This window comes from Pyxicephalus adspersus, chromosome 4, assembly GCF_032062135.1.
Source record: "Pyxicephalus adspersus chromosome 4, UCB_Pads_2.0, whole genome shotgun sequence".
NCBI lineage: Eukaryota > Metazoa > Chordata > Amphibia > Anura > Pyxicephalidae > Pyxicephalus > Pyxicephalus adspersus.
The window spans coordinates 93,737,029-93,749,788 of NC_092861.1; the positions used below are offsets into that span (position 1 = coordinate 93,737,029).

Genomic DNA, 12,760 nt, shown 5'->3' on the forward strand with positions numbered 1-12,760 from the left:
CTTATCTGTGTAGTTGTCATACCTTGTGAATGGTGCAATGGGCTACTCGCTATCAAATGTGTTACTTTAGATCAAGTAATACAATATATTTTGCCTTTTGTGTATATGAAAAGGTAAAGACTGGATCAAGTGCTTTTCTGTCATGGGAGAATAACTACTGGTTGTGTTAGAGTCATTAGAGCCTCAATGCCTTTACATTTTATATACATTTATATCATATAAACTACTATATCATACATACTTGGGTTTAGTGTTTAGCCAATATAGCCAATGCTATGAAGTGATTGCTTGGAAAAGGTAACTGCTAAAATCCCAACACCACATTGGCCCTGATTTATAAAAGCTCTCCAAGGCTGGAGAAGATACCCTTTTATTAGTGAAGCTAGGTAATCTGGCAAACCTGGAATGGATTTCTTAAAATCATTTGCTACCAAATGTTTTGAATCCTCGACCAGATCTATTCCAGGTTTCTTGGATCGCCCAGCTTCATTGATGAAAATGTATCCTCTCCAGACTTGGAGAGCTTTATTAAATCAGGCTGATTGTGTTTTCTGCCAGTTCTACTGTTACCCCTAAAATCAATCACTTGTGGTACCTAATCAGATCCCACACCAGACTGGCAAATGTGGAGTTTCCTCTCAAATAGAGATTGAGTCAGATGCTTAGTCATTTGAGCCCTGTTTCCTATCATTCAACTCTCAAATTATAGCACTTTATTGAACAATAAAATATCTAGCCGTCCAGGTTAAAAAGCAGGTGAATGTGAGAACATTATAATAACACATGCATTGCAAGGCACCTACATATCCACAACGTTGCTAAAGGTTCTCCCATGATAGTCTATCTTCTTCAGTATTGGAGAGCTTTCATAAATCAAGCCCCAAGTGACATGAATTTCAATAGGTGTACATTTTTTCTTTATCTAATGGCATTTCATGTTTATTGTGTATAAGTGCATTTACAAACACAAATGTGAGCAGAGTCAGCCCAATTCGAATGTTTAACATAAAAAATAACCCTTGTAATCCGTTGTTTTTTTTTTCAATTAAATAGGGTGCAGCTAACAGACTCTGGGAAAGAGAAACTTTCTACAATACTTTTACCAAGGCTGTTAGGGAATTTACATTTTTAGGCTTCACCTGAAATAAAAACTTTCAGTTCACTGCTAATGCTTTTCGGGAAACAATGCAAGTGTGCAATGCTTACATGTTCAGCCATGATCTATTTACCAGTGATATATTTACCATGTAGATTGTTGTTTTATGTGGTTGCTGCAATTTTTGACCTTCTTCTCCTTCTAAAAAAAACAAAAAACTAAATGTTTGTTTTTTCTGTTGGTTCAATAGCTTCAAAAGATTCTGAGGCACTAACTTGCATAGAAAAGTTTGCATCCCTTACACCCCTGTTCTGAATGCCCATCTAAGGTTTGGTGTACCACAATATAACAACCAGAAGTCTTTCTTCACCTAGAAGTGTACATTATATTATCACTATTCTGTTTTTTTTCCTTTTTTTTTATACTGTGGAAGTTTTTAAATATTACCCAAAAAAAATAGTTTTTGTTTAAAAAAAAAGGGGGGGGGGGGAGGATTTTTTATTCCAACAGACCAATATTAAAGCTAAGCTTGCTTTGTGGCTGACTTACCTAGTCTTTAGACATGTCTGTTTAGCAGGATTCTTGTATATGCTACTCTCAAACAGCACCCCTCTATATTCCACATATTCTGAATGATCCCTTCAAAAAATGCTCTAGTACACAGTGTCAAATGTTTTTTTTAATGTTGGGCTTCTTACGTAGATGGGACCACAGTGATTACCAGCTAGTACTTTATAAATATTTTGCTTCAGTTTATTAAGTACCCTTTCAGAGTTCAAAATAGAACATTCCGTGTGGGTGACGTGATAAAAAGCTTTTAAATTGCCTAATTACTTCAGTAAATCAACAGATGAGATGATGTGTTCATACAGATGGATTGAACACCAAAAATTCAAAGAAATTTGCAAAAACATTGAAATATTACAAGAATGTGGTAAAAAAATGTATATTGGACTACATTCCTAGCTATATGTTAAAAGAGGTACAGTTTTATGAAATACTCCTTCAACTTAGAACACTGATTAGAATTTGTGGAAAAAAAAGTTTTTAAATATTTTTGCCAAAGTTTAAATCTCAGATCTGAAAATTTTACACGTTAAATTCATTATTTTTTTATTGAACAATTATTTGCTGCATAGGGGGGACAATGTATTATAGATAGTTGCCTGTTTGCAGAAAGGCCCTAAGATATACAGGCAGTCCCCGGGTTAAGGACATCCAGCATACGGACGACTCCCAAGACCTGAACAGGGCTTTTCTGCTCCCTTGTGTGCAGGACAGAGGCTTGGAGGGGGGAGGGGGCGGTTTGCATGACAGAAGAAATCTTTTGCTGAACACAGCTGAGACAGCTCTTCTGCAAGCTCTTGTAACTCTTTATCCTCCTGGGCGGTCCATTTCTGTCTGGATTTATATGTCTAAAAGCACTACATTGTTTTTCATGAAAATGTATTTTACAGTATAATATAATAGTATGAGTATATTAAAGCTTGAAACACAAAATCATGTAAAACAAAATAAATTAAATACATTTAAAAAAATATATATATATTTTTTTTGTTACTATTTTTGTTTATAATTATTGTGCGTGTGTACATAGCTTTAGTGGCTGAAGTTCAACCAATAAAATGATGTGCAAGCAAAAATCTTGAATTGAATTAATCTATGAAGAGCAATGTATTAACTTTGTAATTTATAATAACTAAATAAACAACCTAAACTCCTCCAGCAAATCAACTCTATTGTGTTAGTAAATGCAAGTGTTACCTTTAGGTTAAATGATCAAACAAAGAAGTAATTAGAGATAAATTGTGATATTGACAAAGGCGTAGGCAGGGCAAAATCCACTCAAAATGTGAGGTGCATGATCCAAATAAATTGATAAAGCTAGAGAAAAAAAAGAACATCAGAGTAGTCTGTTGTGATTAATCAGATTCTTTATTAATAAAAATTATTAAAGTAGACTGGCCACTGTGGATGGTAACTCGACTTCTGTTCTCCATTTGGATCTCACATGATTAACAATATTTTATCTTTAAGCATGTCATTAATACTTTGCAGATCTAAAGTAAATTTTGCACTTGAGCATTCCCTGCTTAATCCACCTTAAACATGAACAACTCACTACCTAAACCTGAGAACAGAAAACACTCATCTGATTTCCCTTCCACCCTGTTCTGATTTTTTGCCTCAGCCTCTACGATGTGAAAGCTTTTATCCTTAACACAATGATCCTTGTTCAAACCCACATACACATACTAAATAAAATTTGGAGTATGTACACTGGTATCCCGACTTCTTTTAGCATACTTCTGTAATGGATCGCTGAATGACCTACCTTTATGACCACTGTTATGTCCTATGGCGGAGGACACAGTGAGGTACTCTGGGTGCCTCTTCCCTTTTCTATATAGAACTGAACAGTTCTAGGGATGAAAATTTGATGTCTGTACACAACTTTAGAACAAGTAGATGGTGATCTGTTGCTAAAATATTTTTTATTTGATATACCGTATTTTTCGGACCATAAGACGCATTTTTCCCCCCAAAAGTGGGGGACGATGGGGATGCGTCTTATGGTCCGAATACCCTCCCACGCTTCCAAGGGGGGCCCCAGGAGACCGCTGCAGTTCAGTCTAGCCTGGCACCCCCCCCCCCCTGCAGCATGGCCCCCTCCATTCTGCTGCCTCCCCTGTCCGGATTACAAAAAACATAAAGCAGTCCACCCCTACCTTATCCTACCTATCACAGAGCCCTGCCCTCCCCCTCCCTGTGTTTATCAGCAGCTCACTTCTAGAGGGATGCTGGGGATGTGTTTCTGTGTGAGAAGGCTCCTGTCACAGTGGAGAGTGGGGAAGGAGTCAGAGAGAGCAGGAGGAGGGCAGTGTGAGGTGAGCAGTGCTGGTTAGCAGTTTTTTTTTGTTTAGCAAGTCATGCAGGTGAGCTGCAGCTTTCCTGTCACTATAGTCTTGTAGAGCAGTGTCTGTGCAATGTTCTGCCATGCAATGTCTCTCTCTGTGCAATGTTCTGCCATGAAATGTTTCTCTGTGCAATGTTCTGCCATGCAATCTCTCTCTCTGTGCAATGTTCTGCCATGCAATGTCTCCCTGTGCAATTTTCTGCCATGCAATCTCTCTCTGTGTGCAATGTCCTGCCATGCAATGTCTCTCTCTGTGCAATGTTCTGCCATGCAATGTCTCTCTGTGCAATGTTTTGCCATGCAATGTCTCTCTGTGCAATGTTCTGCCATGCAATGTCTCTCTGTGCAATGTTCTGTCATGCAATCTCTCTCTCTCTCTCTCTCTCGCTCTCTCTCCCTCTCTCACTCTCGCTCTCTCTCTCTCTCGTATTTAGCAATGTATGGAACAAATAATCCCCAAATATTAAAGTATATATTTTAATAAGTATTTCTTTATACAATTTGGTTCAGAATAGTGTTTCTTGTTTTCCTCCTCTAAAACCTGGGTGCGTCTTATGGTCAGGTACGTCTGAGAATTTTAAACTAAGTTGTATTTTCTTTTACATTTCAGGTAATTCAACATTTTTGGATGATCATGGCCCTCCCACCCCAAAGGTAATAGTTCCAATCTATAAATTTTGGTCTTCTTCAGACCTAGACGGCCTATTCCAAGTTTAATGTTTAGTGCTATTATCATTCTGGCAATAAATTTGCTCTTTTAAATGTGAATTAAACAATAAATATTGACCCTTTTTTAGGGATTTTAATGGTTCCTGAATGTAATATGTTGCTGACATTTTTTTTGTGAAATTGTGTTTTTATTAAATAATTTTCTTAAACATAAACAAAAAAATCTGAATAACAACAACAAATAAAGTAAAATGTGGAGTCAATTCAAGGGAGATAAGCATAAAGCAGAGATACAGAAAAAAGATAACATTGGTAATGTAAGTTCTTGAGTTGATCAGCAATCCATGTATATTGTTGATATAAAGTTGCTGACATTTTTTTTTATTAGTATTTATTATGTTCAGGACTATTTTAACAGCCAGCAGGTAACTCCCTTTTACATTTTTACCTATTTATTCTGAGCTGCCCCATTAAAAAGCTTACATTTTAGAGAACTCAACAGTTTAAGCTCAAATAGACACCATTACTCTTTGACCTAGAAAAGTTATTCCCCTTCCCTGCTTATACTATTCAGACAGTTTTGCCAAGGGAGTATATACAAAGCACTATGCATTTTCTGTGCATCTTACTTTCTCCTTCTTTACTCTTTCTGGGCATACAGGAGGTTCTTTCTTCCCTCACCATTCACTGTAAGCTGTCTGCCGTTCTCATAACAGGGCATACTATAATGGCTGGGACATTAGTACACTTATTTAATAAGACATGCCTTGTAGTCAGAGCTTGTTAAAGGGCTAAATTATGCATGGTATTGAATGTTGCATTCTTGACAATGTGCCAATATAATTGTTATATATAACTATATACTTAGTGTTAAATATGTAACTCTATATGTATTAGCAGAGTGGCACAAATATTGTATGGTTCAATATATTTTTAATAAGAAAAGCATAGAAAAATATAACATATATTTTGTACATCAAGAAAGATCCATACAAAAATGTAAAAAAGAGAGTGCGCATGCGCCGCCGTCCATGCTAGTTGTGTCTTAGACGGCTCAGCGCTCCCCGGATCCTTTAACGGCCCTCCCTAGTAGCAATAATCAGCAGCCACGCTACTTACAGGCTGAGCAGGCTCGGTTCTTCCTCCTGCACAAACCAAGGATGGTGGGGAAATCCGGAACCAAGGCAAAAGACCGCATTCCGCGGTCTCAACCACACTGGCCGGCATCCAAGATGGCGGACTCCCGGGAGGTTTTTATGTCTCCCAGCCCTACTGCACTACCCTATGATAAGGGCTCGAGATTTAGGGTGCTAATGCAGGAGCCCCCTGCTTGTTCACCCCCCTCCGACCTCCCAGAGGCAGAGAATAAGCTTTACTTAAACTTGGCTGGCCTCTTGCAGACTGAGCTGGCAAAGGTTACAGAGACTATCACCTCAGAATTGCGACAAGACTTGCAGAACCTGGGTACTGGAATTGATATTTTTGAAAAAAAAGTGGATGAAACTGTGTCCCATGTTAATCAGAAATCCAAGGAGATCTCGGTTTTACACGACCAGATCGATGACCTGCAGCTTAAGCTTGATGACCTGGAAAATAGATCTCGCAGAAATACCTTTAGGATCAGGGGCCTCCCTGAATCAGTTAAAGATGTTGCAGAGGTGGTGAGGCGATTACAAAATCTCCTGCCTGATCTGCCAGAGTCACACTTATTGCTGGATAGGGCACATAGAGCTTTGGTGGCCCCCAGACAAGATGGCCCACCCAGGGATGTGATTGTCAAGCCACACTACTTCACCACTAAGGAAGCGCTACTGAAAGTAACCAGCAGCATGAACCAGGTTGAGATGGAAGGACACCTGATACAAATTTTCTCGGACATAACGTCCTTCACTATCCAATGTAGGAGGGCCCTTAAACCTCTGTTGCAAGTTTTGATTGACCACAAGATTAAATACAGATGGGCCTTTCCGTTGAAATTGATTTTCCAATTGCAGGGGAAAAGTTTTTCCTTCTCCTCTTTTGCTGAGGGAGAACAGCTCCTCCATGTCCAGCCAATAACAGGCAGGGAAGTTTCCACGTCCCAGTATCCACTTTGGAATAAAGCCAAAACAGCTGGGAAGCATCCACAGAAAATACCTTGAAAATTTACGCTCTCCTGTTGGATTTTCTGACTTTTTGTTTTTAAGTATTGCTGGTGGATCTATGGGGGTACTATTTTGGTGGATGATTTGGTACAATATATATTTTGACCTTTTTTGTGTCCCCTTGATATTTTGTACTGGGCCTTGTTATATCGAGGCCCCAAGCTGATCTTTAGGTTAGCGCCTGCTGCTGTGGCCCCGCCTGGGGGAGTTATTGTTATTTATAGTCAAGATTGGTTTGATTTTTCTTTTTTCAGGATTAATGCCTTGTTGTAACACATGTTTAGTGGCTGCCGAGCCCTTCTCAAGTATATGGGGCCCTTAGTTGGAGGTGTTAAAGCTCTGCTATTTTGTTGTGGGTACCATATTCCTCAGTGTTTGACTTTGGGGGGGCAGTGAGACCCGGGGGGTCACACATGCCATCAACCAACAGGGAATCTAGTTCGGGTACTAGTTATTTGATCTGACCCAGTTGGAATCTTCCTGCCGAGATGGAGCTAGTTGGAGCTCCTAGAGGCACGGGGGGTGAGGGTGCTCCTCGGGGCCCGGGACAGTGTTCGTCCCGGGGACCGGGGCAGTACCCGAACCTCCTGGATATACTACATGCAAGTTTACTACGCTGGTTGTCTGTTCTTTGTTTGTTCTGTTTGTCTTTGGTGTTTTCTTGTTGTTCCCAAATTTCCCTCCCTGACCCCAGAGGAAGTACCTATATGGCCCCGCTAGTACTACACCACTATGACGACTGATCCATCTGTGACCTCTGTGATCCACAATAAACTAACGATGTTATCCCATAATGTTCAGGGCCTTAACTCACCTGTCAAAAGATCTAAAGCGTTCCACTACTACAACTCCTTAAAGGTTGATATTTTAGCTTTACACATTTTTCCAACAGTTCGGTCCCAAAATACCTTCATAAAAATTATCCTATTTTTTATAACGCCATCTCGGATGTAAAGAAGTGCGGGGTCCTTCTGTGCTTTCGTAAGAGCTTAAACTTTGCACCTTTAGAAGTTTTTAGGGATCCAGGGGGCAGGTCTTTGATAGTGATTGGGTATGTTGGCCTGCATTTGATTACGGTAGTCTCTTTCTATGCTCCCAATGAGGGTCAATTGGCATTTTTCCACGCCCTTCTGGGCCACCTCTGGCCTAAAGTGAGGGGCTCCCTAATCTTGCTAGGAGACTTTAACCTGGCCCTGGATGACATCTTGGATAAATCCAAACTAAGCAGATATAGGGATCCTCCGAAAAAAAGTCAATCTCTCCCTCCTATTGAGAAAATATGACTTAGTTCATAGTTGGAGGGAAATGAACCCATCGGTTAGGGACTACACCTATTTCTCGGCAGCCCATGACCGGTACTCCCGTATCGACCATGGCTTTGTCCAGTCCCATATGCTCCCCAACTTACTTAGGGCCCGGATCTTGTCGACTCCTTGGTCGGATCATGATCCCCTGGCTTTATACTTGACTGGATTTGGCAGACCTCAACCCAGGTTTTGTTGGAGATTTAATGAGAGCTTTATTTCTGATACATTAGCCAAAGGGGAAATAGAATCCTTGTTAAGTGGCTATTTTCAGATTAATGTGGCGAGTGCTACATCCCCAGCCATTATTTGGGAGGCTCACAAAGCTTACATTAGGGGTGAATTGATCAAAATGGGGGCTTCACGCAAGGGCCCACAACAAACTAATTGATACCTGTCTCCAGGATTATCATAAGTTACAGTTGCAACACAAGACAGCCCCCCCACTTAGTGTTAAAGGCCCAGCTAGAGGCGAAACGTACCGAACTTAATTTGCTTCTAACTACTAGAGCGGAAAAATCACTTCGCTGGTCAGCGCATAAATTTTATCAGTGGAGAGATAAGCCGGGTAGCCTATTGGTTAACAAACTTAATCCCAAGCCCAGGACCCATACTCTCCCTAAAATTAAGACTAAAGGTGGTAGGCTATCACAAAACCCAGAAAAAATCCTCGGAGCCTTTGAGGACTTTTACAGCCGTTTATACAGCTTAACAAGCTTGACCTTCCCAAGTTACATCCTAAACATAAGGCGATTCTGGAAAGACCTTTTACAGTTGAGGAGTTGAGTGGGATTCTGGGCTTCCTCAAGGTGGGCAGCTCACCTGGTCTGGATGGATTCTCTAATTTGCACCACAAGACGTTCAGTCCTGTACTTGCTTTGCACTTGGTGGCATATTTTAATTGTCTGCGGGAGGGGAACGCTCTGTTGGGCGATGCCAACAGAGCATTCATTAGTGTGATTCCTAAGCCAGGGAAGGATGCTTCTGAAGTAGCCAACTACAGACCTATCTCCCTGATTAATTGTGACCTAAAAATTTTGACGAAGATCATGTCACTTCGCTTGGGTTCCTTTTTGGGAGCTTATATTCATCCGGACTAGGTGGGCTTTATGCTACATAGGCAGGCACCAGATCCAACTAGAAGGGCTATTGACCTAATATCAGTAGTAAACTCCAGCTGGGATGGGGGCCCCCCACGCCAGGCCATGCAGCTTTTCCTTGATCTTCAAAAAGCATTTGACAGCATATCTTGGAGATATTTGTTTCAGGTTCTCTTTAGAATGGACTTTGGCACCCACTTTACTAACCTACTTCTGGCCTTGTATGACTCCCCGGAGGCGAGAATATCGCTAGGGGGATTCTTTTCTAAAGCTATTCCAATTAAGAGGGGGACCAGGCAGGGATGTCCTCTCTCCCCACTTTTGTTTGCTCTATCAATTGAACCTTTAGCGATAGCCCTAAGAGCGGATTCTAATATTCAGGGTATTAGTTGTGGTCGGACGGAACATAAATGTGCACTTTTTGCTGACGATATCTTAATGTTTATCACCTCCCCAATCACGACCTTACCTAACCTAATGAAACTCCTGGACGAATTTGCACTGTGCTCAGGTCTGAGGGTTAATAAAACTAAGTCGCAGGCTCTCAACATAAATCTCCCAACTAGGACGCTGTCAGTGATCCAGGAGAAATTTAATTTTATCTGGCATAAGGATTCCATCCAATACCTGGGTATTCAGCTGACCCCCGCATACACTAGCCTCTATAGATGTAAATATGTACCCTTGCTTAAAAAAGTCTACGCGGATATCCGGAGGTGGTCCTTGTCCCCCCCGTCGTGGCTAGGGCGGATTGCGGCCATTAAAATGAACCTACTCCCTAGATTGCTTTATTTGTTTCACACTCTCCCAATTCAGGTCCCCATGAGGGAGATTGCTCTCCTTCAGTCTAGAATAATGCAGTTTATATGGGTGGGGAAGAAGGCCAGAATTATTAAAGATACATTGTTTGCCCCTAAACGCATGGGGGGGTTGGGAGCCCCACATCTGAAATAATATTATGTAGCAGCTCAAGTGGCACAAATCTCATTAAGTACTTTGCAGGGCGCTAGACCCCATTGGGTTGAGATTGAGAACCAGGATGGTTTCCTGGGATCTATAGATTCCCTTATGTGGCGCAGGAAAAACACAAGAGGCCATGTAAAATGCCCGGCTCTGTCTCACTCTATTCAGTTATGGGATAAATTTAGTCATCACCCGAAGCTTTCTTCCCATCATAAACCGTTGACCCCACTCCGGAATAATCCGGACTTTCCACCAGGACTAAGTCCAGGTAAATTTAACTGGTGGATCTCTAAAGGCTTTAGAAGGGTGAGAGACTTGATAGACATTCGGGCAGTGCTTACATGGGACCACTTGTCCACTCAATTTGAAATCCCCTCAACGGAATATTTCCGTTATAGACAATTGAATTCGTTTATCAGTAAGATAATCAGAGAGGCCCCAAGACCCATGCGCTCTTCACCGTTCGAAAGCACATGCTCTTCAATAGCCTCCACCAAAGGGCAAATTACTGTTATCTACTCGGTTTTAGTCGCCCAGGATAGTAAACTGCAATATATGAAAGACTGGGAGTGTGATTTGGGTGTCACATGGGAATTGGAAGAATGTTGGGACATGACATACGCCCTTTCCAAGGTCTCCCTAAATTTTGCGGTGGTGGAAGCTAACTATAAAGTGGCGCTTAGATGGTATCTCACGCCGGCCAGATTAGCAAAAATGTTTCCTTCAGTCTCTCCTTTATGTTTTCGAGGCTGTGGGTCCAGGGGTTCCATGGTGCATATCTGGTGGTCTTGTCCGATTGCCAGAACATTTTGGGACGAAGTATTTAGCTTGATCTCAAAAATTGTCCAGCAAGAGATTAGTAGCACTGTGGAAGCTGCCCTGTTTAACAAACTTGTGGTAATTTTACCTAAATCCACAAAGAAACTGATTAGACTGATCCAGAATTGCATTGGCTGAAGCATGGAAGTCACCCGTGATATCCTTGGACCCCATTGTTACCAAATTGAACTGGATCATGGTGAACGATAGACTTACCCATACCCTAAAGAACTCTTTAGACAAATTTGATGACATATGGGAACCGTGGATTTCTTTTAATAGCTCTTAGTCATTGATCTAAGGGAAATTACCTTGGAGCATGACACTTTGGTTGTGTTGGTCTTTCGAACTTCCTCTACCTTCCCTTTCCCCCTCCCTAGTTGTGTCTACTCTATTCTTTCCTTTACTTTATTTATCTCTTCTTTCTTTATGTATGTCTGTTGTTTGTTTGAATGGTTAAGACACGAGATACGGCGATGCAATGCTCAACCCAATGCTTTCTATTGTTTGTGGTAGTTTCCCGGATATGTGGGTGTTTCCCAATATGATGTTTTTTTCTTATATTGCACCGGGAAGGGGCGGACCATTTGGTCGGGGTAATGCTAGCACTGAGCAAGGAGTCAAATGTATGTATACATTTAAATTGACCATTCTCTATGTCCTAATACTATTGTAATTGCTTTGTATCATTCTGTTTTGTTACGAGAAAAACCTTAATAAAAATATTGAAAAACAAAAATGTAAAAAAAGTTTCAAGTGCAAAAAACAGTGCAAACATCAGTATAACAATAGTTTTGGATGTTACAATCAAGGTAAACCAGGTTAAAAAAAAAGAAAGGAAAGAAGGAAAAAAAAAACAGCGTTGATCATACATTAAATAAAAAAACCGAATTAAGAGCAGAATGGGCAGAAACATGAGAAGGAAAATATGGGGGGGGGGTTACCATTTATTTGGAAGTAGAGTGAAAGTGATCTAAGGTTAGTTATTTGATGTCTGGGAAGGAGAACCTAGCCTTGATTTCAGTTTGTAAAAGGTGCTATATTGCTCCCAACAGGCCCAACATGTAGTAAATGTATCCATACAATCTTTGTCAAAGCCTCTAATTTTGTTGATCCTGGAATTCCGTAAAGTTAATGAGGGTGGAGTTGTTTGCTTCTAGTAAAATGGAATGAGCTTATTTATCTCATTCATGATATAGCTAATAGTGAATAATCACATTCAATTGAATTTGTTTATATTTTTTAAAGACAAATTACTGGAATAAAGATGGACCACCATTTATATAGTTGTTTAAAGCTGCTAGGGAAGTGTTTAACAACCCCCCCTTGCCATCAATGCTAGCATATACTTTTCAAAGGATTATAAAGCTTTATGCAATACCTAATGCCTGGGGTGCTTTGATACTGACTTTGAGCAGCATATGAGTGGGCCACAATGTCTATTCCTGTCCAGTACTGGTTCAGTAAACAATTGTAAGAGAGAAGGGAGAGGGAAGGTAAAGGAAAGGAAGAGGATATGTAAACCTTTCTGCTTTAAGTTGGTATTCATATATCAAGGTACCCCTCCACAAGCCTTTGGCTCTGTTTTTACACTCTTATAAATTTATTTTACAAACATGGTTGCTGTAATTTCATACCCTCCAACATTTCAAAAATAGAAAAAAAATGTACGGTTGGGGGTATCACTGTAACCCATTCTTTATGGAATTGTCCTTTTGTAATAGAATTCCGGAAGGAGTGTTAAATTT

At 40.5% G+C, this 12,760-nt stretch overlaps 1 protein-coding gene across 1 annotated transcript in view; it reads left to right on the top strand.

Annotated features, from left to right (window-relative positions):
• Nucleotides 1–12,760, top strand: part of UST (uronyl 2-sulfotransferase) — a 149,234-nt gene that overhangs the window by 67,153 nt on the left and 69,321 nt on the right. The window contains exon 2 of the mRNA XM_072409035.1: nucleotides 4,624–4,667. Within this exon, the coding sequence (XP_072265136.1) occupies nucleotides 4,624–4,667 (44 nt within the window). The remainder of the gene's footprint in view (nucleotides 1–4,623; nucleotides 4,668–12,760) is intronic.